At 41.0% G+C, this 13,303-nt stretch overlaps 1 protein-coding gene across 1 annotated transcript in view; it reads left to right on the forward strand.

Moving 5' to 3' along the window:
* Nucleotides 1-301: 301 nt before the first annotated feature.
* Mettl8 (methyltransferase 8, methylcytidine) overlaps nt 302-13,303 on the forward strand; it is a 50,900-nt gene continuing 37,898 nt past the window's right edge. Inside the window, exon 1 of the mRNA XM_051184506.1 lies at nt 302-447. Within this exon, the coding sequence (XP_051040463.1) occupies nt 305-447 (143 nt within the window). The 5' untranslated portion in view covers nt 302-304. The remainder of the gene's footprint in view (nt 448-13,303) is intronic.

Below are 13,303 nucleotides of genomic sequence, written 5' to 3' on the forward strand. Positions count from 1 at the left end.
GAAGAATTATGTAGTTTCTGTCCTTAAGTTTATTTATATGCTCTATTACATTTATTGATTTACATATGTTGAACTGACCTTGCATCTTTTGGATGAAGCCCATTTGGTCGTAACGTATAATCTTCTTATTGTTTCCCTTAATTAGGTTTGCATCTATTTTGTTGAGAATTTTTACATCTATATTCATCAAAGAAATTCATCTGTGGCTTTCTTTTTTTATTGTGTCTGCTTGGTTAAGGCAAACTGCTCTTGTCCTTGTTGACTAACTAGTTAACTGTTTGTGACTTTGCAGGTCTTTTTTAGGATGAATGTGATTTGGAGAAATTGTATTTGTCGTCTGAGGCAAGGGAAGGTGCCACACAGATGCCAGAGTGGTGTCCACCCGGTGGCCCCTCTGGGGTCAAGGATTTTAACTGATCCAGCCAAAGTTTTCGAGCACAACATGTGGTAAGTCTTTCCGCACATACTGCACATGCCGCAGGGCACATGTGGAGGCAGGGGACAACTTTTGGGATTCTTCTCCTCATCCACCGTGTTGGCTCTGAGGAGCCAACTCTGATCAGGCCTAGCAGCAAGCACCTCTACCCATTGAACTGTCTCGCTGGCCCAGTCCTTACTTTTAAATTTGATATTGTATGTTTGTTAGATATATTTTTCCAATATGATCAAGAAAGGATTTTCTTGTTTGGTTTTTGTTTTTTGGGGGGCAGAGTCTCTCTTTATGTAGATCAGGCTGACTTTGAACTCACAGATCCACCTGAAAGCTGAAACTGAAGGCATGTGCCACCACACTTGGCAAGGAAGGACTTTTTTTTTTAAGTTGATGATCTAATTTAGGTTGCAGAAGTCCTGAAGTCAGCATAACATGTTGCAAATTCTAAACTTCTTTGCAAATGGAAAAATGAAAGTTTCCTAGTTCATCCAGCATCCTTGGCATCCTTGCAGACCTCTGACCCTAACTGGCCTGTCTACTGATGGGAGCAGGGGAACAGACCCTTTTCTAAGTAGGACCCTCTTCTCTGTGGTCCTATTGATTGTGGTCCTTCTGCCTCAGCCTCTTGAGTAGCTTGTATTCTAGGCCTCAGCCACTGGGCTAGAGCTCCTGATGCCCCACAGGCCCTTCTCTCTTCACAGGTATTTGTCAGGTGCACATTTAGTACCCTTTGCTTCTCAGCATGACCCCACTTCATGCTTGGAAGAAAACCATGTTATTTGGGAAGATGGGTGTTTATGAAAAGGTTAATAATTGCAACACGATGCTTCGAGTTCTAAGGGTTGAATGTTATAGGCTGCTGTATAAGAAACAACTTGGGGGAAGGGAATTGAAGGAGAAGAGTGGGGGTAAACTGCGGTCCAGCTGTAAAAATAAATTAATTAAACTTTTTAAAAAGTAATGAGAAATTGCTATTATATGGACATATGAAAGAAACTTTTTTTATTGTTTTGAGACAGTTTCATATATCTCAGGCAGTCTTTGGGCTCACTCTGTAGCAGAGGAGGATGTGACCTTGACCCCTTGACCTTCTTGTTCCCACCTTCCAAGAGTTGGGATTACAGGGAGAGCCATCATATCCAGCTGCGAAGATTTCTCAAATTGGGGAAACCTGAAATTAGGAGTATTCATTTTGTCTCCAGTCCTTGGGGCAGTGCCTAACATAGAAGTGCTTTTTGAGATGTTGAGAGCTGAGTATGGTAGTATAGGTCTTTAATCCCAGCACTTGGAAAGTAGAGACATGTAAGGTGTACGGTTTTTTCGCCTGTCGTCGCTGGTCTTGTCCCGCCGCCACGCCGCCAGCCCCAAATAATACACAGAGACTCTGTATTTGATACAATACTGTTGACCCGGTTACTTGTTTCTTATCGGCTAGCTCTGCCTTAATTATTAACCCATTTCTGCTGATCTATGTATTTCTCTTACCGGGGAGCCGGCGGCATACTGCTTTCTCCAGACTCTCCATCTTGACTCCTCCTTACTACTTCCTATTTCCTCCTTGTCTCCTAGTCCCTCCTATCTTCCTTTCCTATTGGCCAACAGTGCTTTATTTATTAACCAGTATGAGAAACATATACAGAATGACATCTCCCATCAGAGACACATGGATCCCTGAGGCAAATGTCTATATAGCAAGTACCGAGGTCTGGCTATTAAATGAGATCATTTCCACCCCCCACAAAAGTGTGTGTGTGTGTGTGTGTGTGTGTGTGTGTGTGTGTGTGTGTGTGTGTGTGTGTGTGTGATATAAATAAATATATATCATAGCTGGAGTAAGGGTATCCTTGCTGGGAAGAAATATAAAACACGGATGAGACATTTTCAGGAGATGCTAAATAAGATTGTCTGCTCCTCCTCTCCCCCTCCTTTTTTTAAAGGCTCTTCCAGGAGATAGGTGAATTTGATCTCCAGATTCTTATCCCCAGTAAGGTTGGAATGGTATAGGACAGAGGTGGGGTAGGAGCAATTCAGGTACCACCGAGTCACTGAGGAGGGAGGGCACTAGATCCTGTACTGGCTGATAGTGTCATGGACAGATCAGCAGCAGGAAATGGCCAGTGAAGAAGAACTTGAAGGAAGAATAACGAGGAATTGGCAGAATAAAGGAAATGTAAGAATTTGATTTTGAAGTTTTGAACTTAGGTTGCTGGTAAAAACAGGTTAATTCCCATAGTTTATTTTGGGAAGAAGATTATGTAGGTAGTTTAGATGAGCTTTGAGAAGGCATTCAGTTTCAAATGTCCAAATACCATGCTGGATCATAGCCAAGAGCTGAGGAGTGACTAAAATGCCTGGGATACGGATCCCGCTGCTGGGGAGAAGATGATGTGTGTGACAGGGCTGAAGATGTACCCGAGGGGGCTGCCAAGGGAGACTCAGCTCACGAGCATTGCCTGCTGCACAGCTGAGCTCTCTTCAGAGAGCCCACTGAGGGGAGCCCATGGTCTTGACTCTCCATACAGAAAATAATTTCAGGACCCATTAGTATAAAGCCAAGTCAATGTTTATTAAGTGAAGTGTGGAATTTATGAAGAACAAAAATAACACATGCTAGGGTGGGTGTGGTGAGTGGCACACGCCTTTCATCCTAGAACTAAACAGGCAGGTCTCTCTGAGTTTGAGGCCAGCTTGATTTACACAGTGAGTATTGGGACAGCCTGAGCTTCATAGTGAGGCTTGACCTCAAAATAAATAAATAAAATACTTGTTGAGATTTAAGTGGTTTTAGAGGGAAAGAGTAGGAGGAGCTTAGAATGCCGCAGCTTTCAGGAGTGGTTGTACACACCCAAAGTGAGTGCTTCCTTCTGTCTTGTGTTTTGACAAGATATACATACATACATACATACATACATACATACATTCATACATTCATACATTCATACATACACACATATACATGCACACATACATATGGTTTTGGTGGCTTTTAGAGTTACTTTGTTCAGGGGATTTAAAAAATTAAATTATCTTGTTTTGTTACACTTGCTTTTTTCCTTTTGCTTCTTTTAAATTATTTTTTGTTACACTTATTTGTATCTAAAGAACTTATCTTAGTAACTGAGGTTTTTAAGGCGCTTTATGGGGTACATTGTGAAACACAGGAGGCTGGAGAGATGGTTTAGCAAAGGTGCTATGCCAAGCCTGGTGACCTGAGTTCAAACCTCCTAATGCACCGAGGCATACATGAGCATGCAAAGCACAACTTGAAAACAGATTTTCAAACATAGTAACATTTTTAAAGGTAAAAAGTATTCTTCCTATCCATAGTCCACAGGTAAAGGCATATGTTTTTACTGTACATATGGTTCATAATCTTACTTAGAAGATATTTTTTAGAAAAAAGATGTAGTTCATTGCGGGTAGTCTGGAAATTCTAATTAAGAGACTTAAACCAGATCCCAAGGTGAGAGGCCCCTGCGCCTCCATCAGAGGAAAAGTCCCTTCTCCCTGTTTTTCTATTTGCCTCAGGCCTACCCTAAGGAGCAGGGTCTGCAGAGATGGAAAAGCAATTTAGGAGCTTCTTAGGAATACAAGTGTTTATTAATTAGTTCTGTGTTGCACAATAATGATAGCTACTTGACATGTGGTTAGTCTAAGTTTTGATTGCTGGAAGGGTTGGGGAGATGGACTTAGTTTATAAAGTCTAGTCACACAGGCCTGAGGACCCGAGTTCCATCCCCAGGATGCACCTGGGGAAAAAACAGACAAAACTGGACATGGTGCCACATGCTTGTAATGACAGTGTTGAAGAGTCAGTGACAGGCAGGTTCCTGACACCCTGACCAATCAGCATAGCTCTCTAGCCATTGAGAGGGACCCTGTCTCACAAAGCAAGATGAATGACAGCTCAGTTTGTTCTTTGGCTTCCACATGTGCATGTATACACACACACACACACACACACATACTCACTCACACACACACTCACACTTACACTCACATGCACATACTCACACGCATTCACACTCACACATGTGCTCACATACAAACACACACATTCACACTCACACACACACAAACATGCTGTAAGGGTTTGAAAAGAGCACATAATAAAAATAAAAGGTAAATTATCTCAAGTTTTATATTGAATTTCATGTTAAAATGATTGACATGTTGGATATTTTTAATTAAATGGAAAAGTTTATGAAAAAAATTGCCTGTTTTGTTCTGTTTTTCTCATTTTGTGGCTCCAGTTGGCCTCAAACTCCTAATCCTACCTCAGCCTCCCCAGGGTGAATAGAAACTTCTTTTCACTTATAATTGTTTTTTTGTGCTTTGTTTTTGGTTTGGGGTTTTGATGTTGTTGTAATTTTATTGAGGAGATTGCAATAGGTTTTCACATTACCAGGACCTCAAATCATAGCTCAGGCTGTCCTAGAACTTACTAGTAGTCCAGGCTGACCTCACTCAAGCATTCTTCTTGCTTCAGTCTTCTGAGTAACAAGATACATGGCTTAAACAGAAGAAAGTTAAGTAGAAAACTTGAAATTATATGTGTGGTTCATATTATATTTCTTTATAAATTACAAAAGGCAAATTAAGCCACGTTGACTGTCATTCCAAGTATCTGATATTGTAGGCTGTGAGAGAACATGGGTGTTCTCCCAGGCAATGAGAACTCTAGAGGAACTCCTGGCCAGGGAGCACATGGTTCTCATAAGTCCCCAACCACTCTCTAAGCTGTCTGCTCTCTTTTCCATCTACCACCACCATCCAGTAGCCTGGGATCCTTGCTCGCTGACTTATGTTCTGTCTCATCATGGATTCTTGGGAATCTAGCAGCCTTTGGTGCTGAAGGGCTTGTGGCTTTGAGGTCCTGAAGAGTCACTCGGGTAGAGACATGGAGACATGGTCCAGGATTTTCGATACACCAGGAGCTAGAGTCAGCAGCCCTGGATCTAGCTATAGATCTTTCCTTCAGTATGAAAATCTTATTCAAGTGGCATTTTAGCATGAGATTTAAATATTTAAAAGGCAAAAACACCGGCATGATGGTACACACCCATAATCCCAGCACATGGGAAGCTTGAGGACCAAGGTGAGTGAGTAAAAGCAGTCCCACTTTGAACGGAGCAGAGACCTAGGACATGTATGCCTGCACACCAGAAGAGGGTATCAGATCCCATTACAGAAGGTTTTTGAACCACCATGCAATTGCTAGGAATTGTACTCGTGACTTCTGCAAGAGCTGCCAGTGCTCTTAACCACTGAGCTATCTCTCCAGCTCCCCCTTCCTTTTTTATTTGTAAAATTTATTATTGGACCATGAGATAGCTCAGTAGGTTTAGACACTCCCCACCAAGCCTAGGAACCTGAGTTTGATTGCTGAGCTCCACATGGTGGAAGGAGAGAAATAACTTCTGAAGGCTGTCCTCCTATTGCTTTACACCACCCCATCTCTCTCTCTCTCTCTCTCTCTCTCATACACACTCACACTCTCACAGACTCTCACACACACACACACCTTCACACACACACACACTCTCTCATATTCATACACACACACACACACTCACATTCATACACACACTCACATTCACACACACACTCACACACAGGTACACAGCATGCACCCAAGTGCACATACATACACAATCAATAAATGTGACTTTGAACATGTATTGCTGTCACTGCTATTATGGCCCTTTCAAGATGAGGTCTTGCTGCCCTTCTGCTGCAGTGCCCTGACTGCTGTGGTACAGACCGATTAGCGCTGCCACACTCAGCTTGGTTTTGGCTTTTCAGAAGATTTGTAAGTTTGGCTCTCTTTTTCCTCCAAGTCCACAGTCCTATCCAGAATCTCTCATTTTCCTCCTCATCTTCTTTAAGAGTGTGTTTCTTGTTTTGCCATGTTTTATTTTTAAAAAGATGTTTCTACAAAAGTGCAGTTTACTGCATGGATCAGCATGTGTAGACAGTATGTGCACATATAAAACAAGACCAGGAGTCAGTGGTTAGCTTCATCATGGGAGCTGTGCACCCATGTTTTCTGGGTGTGGGTTTTTTTTTTTTTTTTTTTTTTTGTTTTGTTTTTCTTTTTCCTGTTTCTATTTCTAAATGTTGTTGAGACCAACAGAATTGATTTCATGACTCCCCAGAGGGTTATGACCTTTAGTTAAGAAAACAACAAGCTAAGCCATTCTTTGGAGACTCAAGGTAAGACCTGGATGTTGCAACATGACCTGTTACATAAACCATGGAAATAATGGACCATTTCCAGGATCAGAAGAGGTACAGATGGCAGGAGTTCTTCTTCATTACATAATCTTCCTTATGTAATCATTGTATTTACTGTCTGAGTCCATACTCTGCTTAGCCTTAGATCTTTAAATACAGTTTATCAATAAAGATTTCCTTTAGCTTTCTCTAGCATGACTTCCCACAAAAGACACTGTCTAGACATGGGGAGCACAGACTCAATAGTTTCCTAACTTTGAGAAGCCACTTGATCCATCCAAAGCTCAATTTCTTCATCTGAGAGGTGGGATAGTAATCATAATAGCCACCTATGAGTTATTGTAAGAACTAAATGATTATGTATAATGCAAAAATGTTTATATGTAGTAAATAAGCAATATACCACCCAAGAGTTATCTATCTTATTAGTATTATGATCTATGTACATTTCATGTATATTTTTGGTTATAAGCTTAGCCTTTAATAGCTGAGCTATGTCTCCAGCCCTGTACACTTTTTTTTTTTTTTTTTTTTTTTTTTTTTGGTTTTGGTTTTTCAAGATGGAGTTTCTTTGTGTTTTTGGAGGCTGTCCTGGAACTAGCTCTTGTAGACCAGGCTGGTCTTGAACTCACAGAGATCTGCCTGCCTCTACTTCCCGAGTGCTGGGATTAAAGGCATGAGCCATCACCACCCGGCTGTACACTTTATTTATACAACTGTTTTTGTGTTCATTATTAGTCTGTATGATTTTACAGTGAACTTAGTCAGCTCTGTTTTATAGTTGTAGTCCCTATACAGTGGTGCCTAATAGCCACATCTTAGTAGTGAATTGGTGTAAAATTGGAAGAGCCAGTTCCTGGCAACCAGAAGCTAAAAATTAATATAGCAGCTAAAGGTAGGCTTCAGAGTCCATGAGATCTAAATTTCTATCCCATGTGCCTCTTTGCTCAAAGGGCTTCCCAGTCTAGGAGATCTGAATTCATACCAGCTGTCCAACTGCACAAGCAGGTTCATTCATGGGACTCCTCTGTCTAGAGGAAACAGTTGAAGGATAGCTCTTAGCAGCTTTGACTAGAGCTCTCTAAAGGCTTCCTTATCATCACTGTCAGGTGGAGAATGGAGATGCATGATTATGAATAAACAACACAAAGGAATGTGTGCGGTCATGGTGATTAACACAGTGCAGAACCTCAATTTAAATGAGCAGTCAGACTTTGACCTGAGCTTTGAAGGGCAAGCAGTGTCCAGATAGACATTTCTTTCTTCCTTTTTTTTTTTCTTTTTTTCTTTTTAAGGATTGGTTGTATTTTATGTGTATGAGTGTTTGCCTTCATGTGCGTCTGTATACCACATGCCTGATGTTCGTGGAGGCTAGAAGAGGATATTGAATCTCCAGGAACTGGAGTTAACAGATGTTTGTCAGCCTCATGTGGATACTGGGAACCAAACTAGGGTCCTCTGGAAGAGCAACCAGTGCTCTTAAGTGCTGAGCCATCTCATGAGACCCTCTAGACCAGTTCTGAAGCACTCAAGTATACTTGCTTAGTTAGATCAGAGGTTTCATATACTGAGCAGGATGATGTAATTAAAGAATTATTGAGCGACTCTGGTTGAATCCTGCCTAGTAAAGAATTCCTTCCTCAGCCAAGCGGGTGAGAATTAGTAAAATTCAAGCAGAACTGTACCAATAACAATCCCCAAAAGACATACATACAGAAAACTAGTGGCTGAGGAAATGATAAATATTCAATTCTTATGTGCCTCAGTGACATCTGACTCACCTACATCCCGAGAAGCTGTCCTAGGTAGGACAGTCAGCTGGCAGACTACAAGACTTCTTCCTGATACTCAGCAGGAAATGGCAGAGTTTGATGAGTCCTCGAAAAGAGGACTGCTATTAATTTATTGCAGGGGAACTTGTGGCCTCAGCAAAGCCCACCATTTTCTGGGCTCTGTGCTGAATGAACTGAGTGGCCCAAAGCTCAGAAGACACTCCTTTAGAATTGGAGTATATCATACCCTAACTAGGCAAGGAAGCATAGCACAGGGCCTGCAGGAATCTTTAAAAGCTAACAACACAATGGCTGTTCAGATTCCAGTGTGGAGAAGGCCAAGGTGCAGCTCTCATCATGTGTTACACTGGCAGCGATACCTGTCTTATGCCAGCTGCCTCTGCTGTGTCAGCCAAGTCAACCCAAAGATGACAAAGTGGATGGTGAAGGTACACCAGCAGAAGGCAGTGCCTCCTCTGCCAGAGTTGATGACAGCATCACCAAGATGGCTAGCAGCCAGAGAAATCTAAGCATTACAGTGAGGTGACCATTTAGGACAGGCAGTCCAGGATTGAGATGGCACCTTCTGCCTCCGCCATGATCACCAAAGCCCTCAAAACTAAAAATACTGCTCAGAGGCAGTGAAAACAGAAACAAATGTTAAACAGAGTGGGGAAAGTCCTTTTAATGAGCTTGTCCACCTTGCCTGACAGACTTTATCTAGGCAACTGCCTGGAACTCTTAGAGATTCTAGGGAGAGATTCTAGGGATTGCCTGTTCTTGGGCTGCAGGGTTCAATGTTGCTGCCTCATGACTTCATGGATGACATCAAGAGTGATACAGCGGAATGCTCAGCTGCTTAAGAACGACAAGGAAAATTACGTCAATAAAAGATCACTTGATTAAACAAGGGAAAAAGCAGACTGCAACCCCCATAAAGTCTGGCGGTAGCCCTGCCCTTACCCCACTCCTCACTACTCCTCAGGTCACAGGAAAATAGAGAAAGCCAGTGTCCAGTCCTTGGAATGGAGCTTACCAGCTGAGATGGAAAGGTCTCGGAAAGCAACATAGTGTCTAGGAAATCCTCCCTACAGAATAAAGCAAAGAGAAGAGAGAAAAGAATGCAAAATGTGAGGTAGTTTACACCTCCTAATATTTTCTTTAGGGAGTCAGTTAGACATGCCTGGCCTTCCTCAGCATGATTATTTGGAAGTTTATCCATGTTGTTCAATGTATCAATGGTCTCATAATCAGAATATCAGAATATTTTTAAAGTTCTTGAAGTTTGATAATAAAAATCAAGCCAATAAAAATGAGCAAAGATGTTATCACTTTACCAAAGAAGATACACAGACAGGAAATAAGCTCGTGGGAAGATGCTCAGTATAACTAGTCATTAGAGAAATGCACATTACAGTCCCAATGAAGTACAACTTCACACCCATTAGAATAGCAAAAATTCAAAACACCAGCCATACCAATTGTTGGTGAGAATGTGGAGGGACTAGAACTTTCCGCACTGCTGGTCGTAATATGAAGGACTATATATATAGTGTGGCAATGTTTTGAAAAGTTAAATGTGTACCTACTGTTGATACACACAATATGGGGCTGGAGAAATGGCTCAACAGTTAAGAGCATTTGCTGCACTTCTAGAGAACCTGAGTTCAGTTCCCAGAACCACGTTGAACAGCTCACAACTGTCTGTAACTCCAGCTGCAGAGAATATAACACCCTCTTCTGACTCCATAGGTAATTCCACTCATGAGGCAAACATACACAGACATGAATAAAAAATTAAAAAATATATACACAACATGTATGAACTTTAAATTCCTATGAGGAAAAGGCTTTATGGATGGAGAATATAGTAGTCTCCTCTCATCCAGTTTGCAGTTTAAACCTGTGTGTTTGAATTTTGAGCCCTGCAGTGTAGGGGGCTTTCTGTACTATTCTAGAAAACCCAAATTACTTTTTAGAGATATAGCAGCAGATCAGTGAGTGCTGTTGAGGATGGAGTGACCTGGAAAGAAGGGGAGGGGGTGAGATGGAGGAGTTTTGCTTTGTTTTTTCAGGTTTTCTTGTGTTTATTTGAGGTATAATCTCATTATGTAGCCCAGGCTGCCCTTAAACACTCACTTGTACTTCGTTCCCCCCCCCCCAGTTCTGGAGATGGTGGCATGCACAAGCAACATTTATATGTATAGGACTGGTTAAATTTTAATTTTAAGGAAAGAATGCCCCTTACCTATTGGCACTTCCTTATCTCCTGGTTCACTGTCTATGCTTTAGTACAGATTGGAACCCCTCAACAGTTTTGGGGTTTATCCCATCATCTTCATCAGTGACTCACAGCTCAGCATCTAATATATAACAGGATTCCCAATAAATATTTAATTAGAGAGGTCAAGACTGTTGGCTACCTCAAGCTGGCTCCCATCCCATTGAATTTAGATGTGGAGGCTTCAATTTTTTCATGTTATGTCTGTAACTCATTTAGTTCTGAGTAAGAAACTGACTTACTAATAACAGTAATCAACTGAGATATTTATATGGCTAGAAAGAGAAGTGGGCATCCAGGAGTCAGTAATATAAATTAGCATAAATAGTGGAAAAGATTTAATTGAAAATAGTTCACTTCTTGGCTGATACACCTATAACAATTGCAGCTCATCCATTCTGGTAGTCAACACTTTTGCACTAATTAATGTCTCTGAAATCATGACACTCCTTACAACTGATGACATCTTACAGTTGTAATTGGAGGAGGGTTTTCTTTTTTCTTACAGGTACAGAAAATAATAGCATCTTAGTTTGATGAGATAGAATAATTATAATTTCAAGCACTTAATTTGAATTCTGTTTTGAGAAGTATTAGTCTTATTTGATTAATATAAAGCAGAGAGACATACATCAGGATTTATATTCAGAGTATTTGCTACTCAGTTAGAAAAGCAATGAAACCTTTTGATACATGGATAAATGGGCAGTGGATATAGAAAGTTGAACCAGAAGGAAATACCTGTGAGCACTAGGGGAAATGCCCAATAACAAAAGAAATATCAATTGAAGCAATAAGATGCTTTTCAGATAGACACAGTGTCACATCCAAAGGCAACACTCTTAAGTTTGATGACATCCTGGTCTGCTAGTAAATTCCAGGTTATATACTAACACCTTGTCTCAAAAATGAAAACAAAGTAATTAAACCAGAAACAATGAGAAACCTTTTAAAATACATTTAATTTACACAAAAGTAAGGGAAGGAAGGGAAAGGGAAGGGAAATAAAGATAAAATGAAAAGAATCATAGCAGTCCTGGTAGTGTTGTGAATTACACTTCCTTGTTAGAAAATTTCTTCTTTGACGGTTTCACACATGTATGCAATGCATTCTGATCACACTCACCCCATCCTCTCCTCTCATATCCCCACCCCAACCCTCACGAAGCCCTCTCCTCATGCCTTTCAGTTGTTCTTTTTGTTTTGTGACCCACTGAATTTAAGCAGGGCCTTCATCTTGAGCTGTCCACTGAAGCATGGGTTATTCACAGTAACTACAGCACTGAAGACAATGACTTCTCCCAGGATCCAGGGTTTCCAAGAGAGGGAAAGGGTCTCTGTGACCTTCTCAGCCATATGCTTTTGACTGGGTTTACACAGTACCAGGCATGAATTCCCTCCTATGAAGGAGCCTCAAATCCAATCAAAAGCAGATGGTTTCCTCATAATACTCATATTGCGCCAGGAGCATGTCTTGCCGGGTAGGTTGGTATTGCAGCATACATCATATAGAGTTGGTAAGATGGCTATGACCTTTCTCCCTCACCTGCCCACATGACAGCCTCTTCTGGTCCCTGGCAATCTGCCAGGCAAGGAGGAACCTTCCAGTTCAATCTCAGCTCAATTTCTCTTTGTCTTGCTACAAAGGTGGGTGCCAAGACCACTGTAATATTCGGGGGGTTGCTGAGGCCTCCTGACCAACTAACTCGGAGGGAATATACCACACCTGGCATGGGGTTTTTATTTGATCACCCATGGCTTCTGAGATTGTCATTATTCAGCTATGCAGAACACTTCCATTAAACCTCTCTCTCAGACATGCTTATGGGTAGTAGGCTCCATGTGACTTCTTTGCACATCCTTAGTTTTTTTGTTTGTTTTTATTTTTGTTTTTCTAGACAGGGTTTCTCTGTGGCTTTGGAGGCTGTCTTGGAACTAGCTCTTGTAGACCAAGCTGGTTCGAACTCAACAGAGATCCGCCAGCCTCTGCTTCCCGAGTGCTGGGATTAAAGGCATGTGCCACTACTGCCCGGTGATCTGAATACATTTCATACTTTGTGTTCTATTCCTTCTACTGACTCTTTAGCTGTATGTTTCTGCATTATTTTAGGGTTTTTTTTTTCTAAACAAAGATTTCAAACACTTTGATCACAAGACCTCTTTATACTCTTAAGCCACAGAGGACCATAAAGACCTATTATTTATGTGAATTATATCTGTTGATATTTTTCATAGTAGAAACTAAAATGGACATTAAAATAGTTGTTCAAGCTAAGGATGTACAGTTTTAATTACAGAACTTAGGAGGCAGAGGCAAGTGGATCTCTGTGAGTTCAAGGCTAGCCTGGTCTACATAGTGAGTTCCATGCTAGCCAAGGATACATAGGAGACTCTGTCTCAAAAACTTAAAGTCAGCTCCCCCAAATATATATGTGTGCAGGTGTATGTATGTATGTATGTATATATTCATTTCAAAACAATAATGAAGCTATTACATATTAACTCAAATTACATGTGTTAAAAAACATATCTGTAATCTCAGAAATATAGTGCTAAAGATTGTTGCTATGCTAAGATTTT

This window comes from Phodopus roborovskii, unplaced genomic scaffold (genome assembly GCF_943737965.1).
Source record: "Phodopus roborovskii unplaced genomic scaffold, PHOROB, whole genome shotgun sequence".
In the NCBI taxonomy this organism is placed as follows: Eukaryota; Metazoa; Chordata; class Mammalia; order Rodentia; family Cricetidae; genus Phodopus; species Phodopus roborovskii.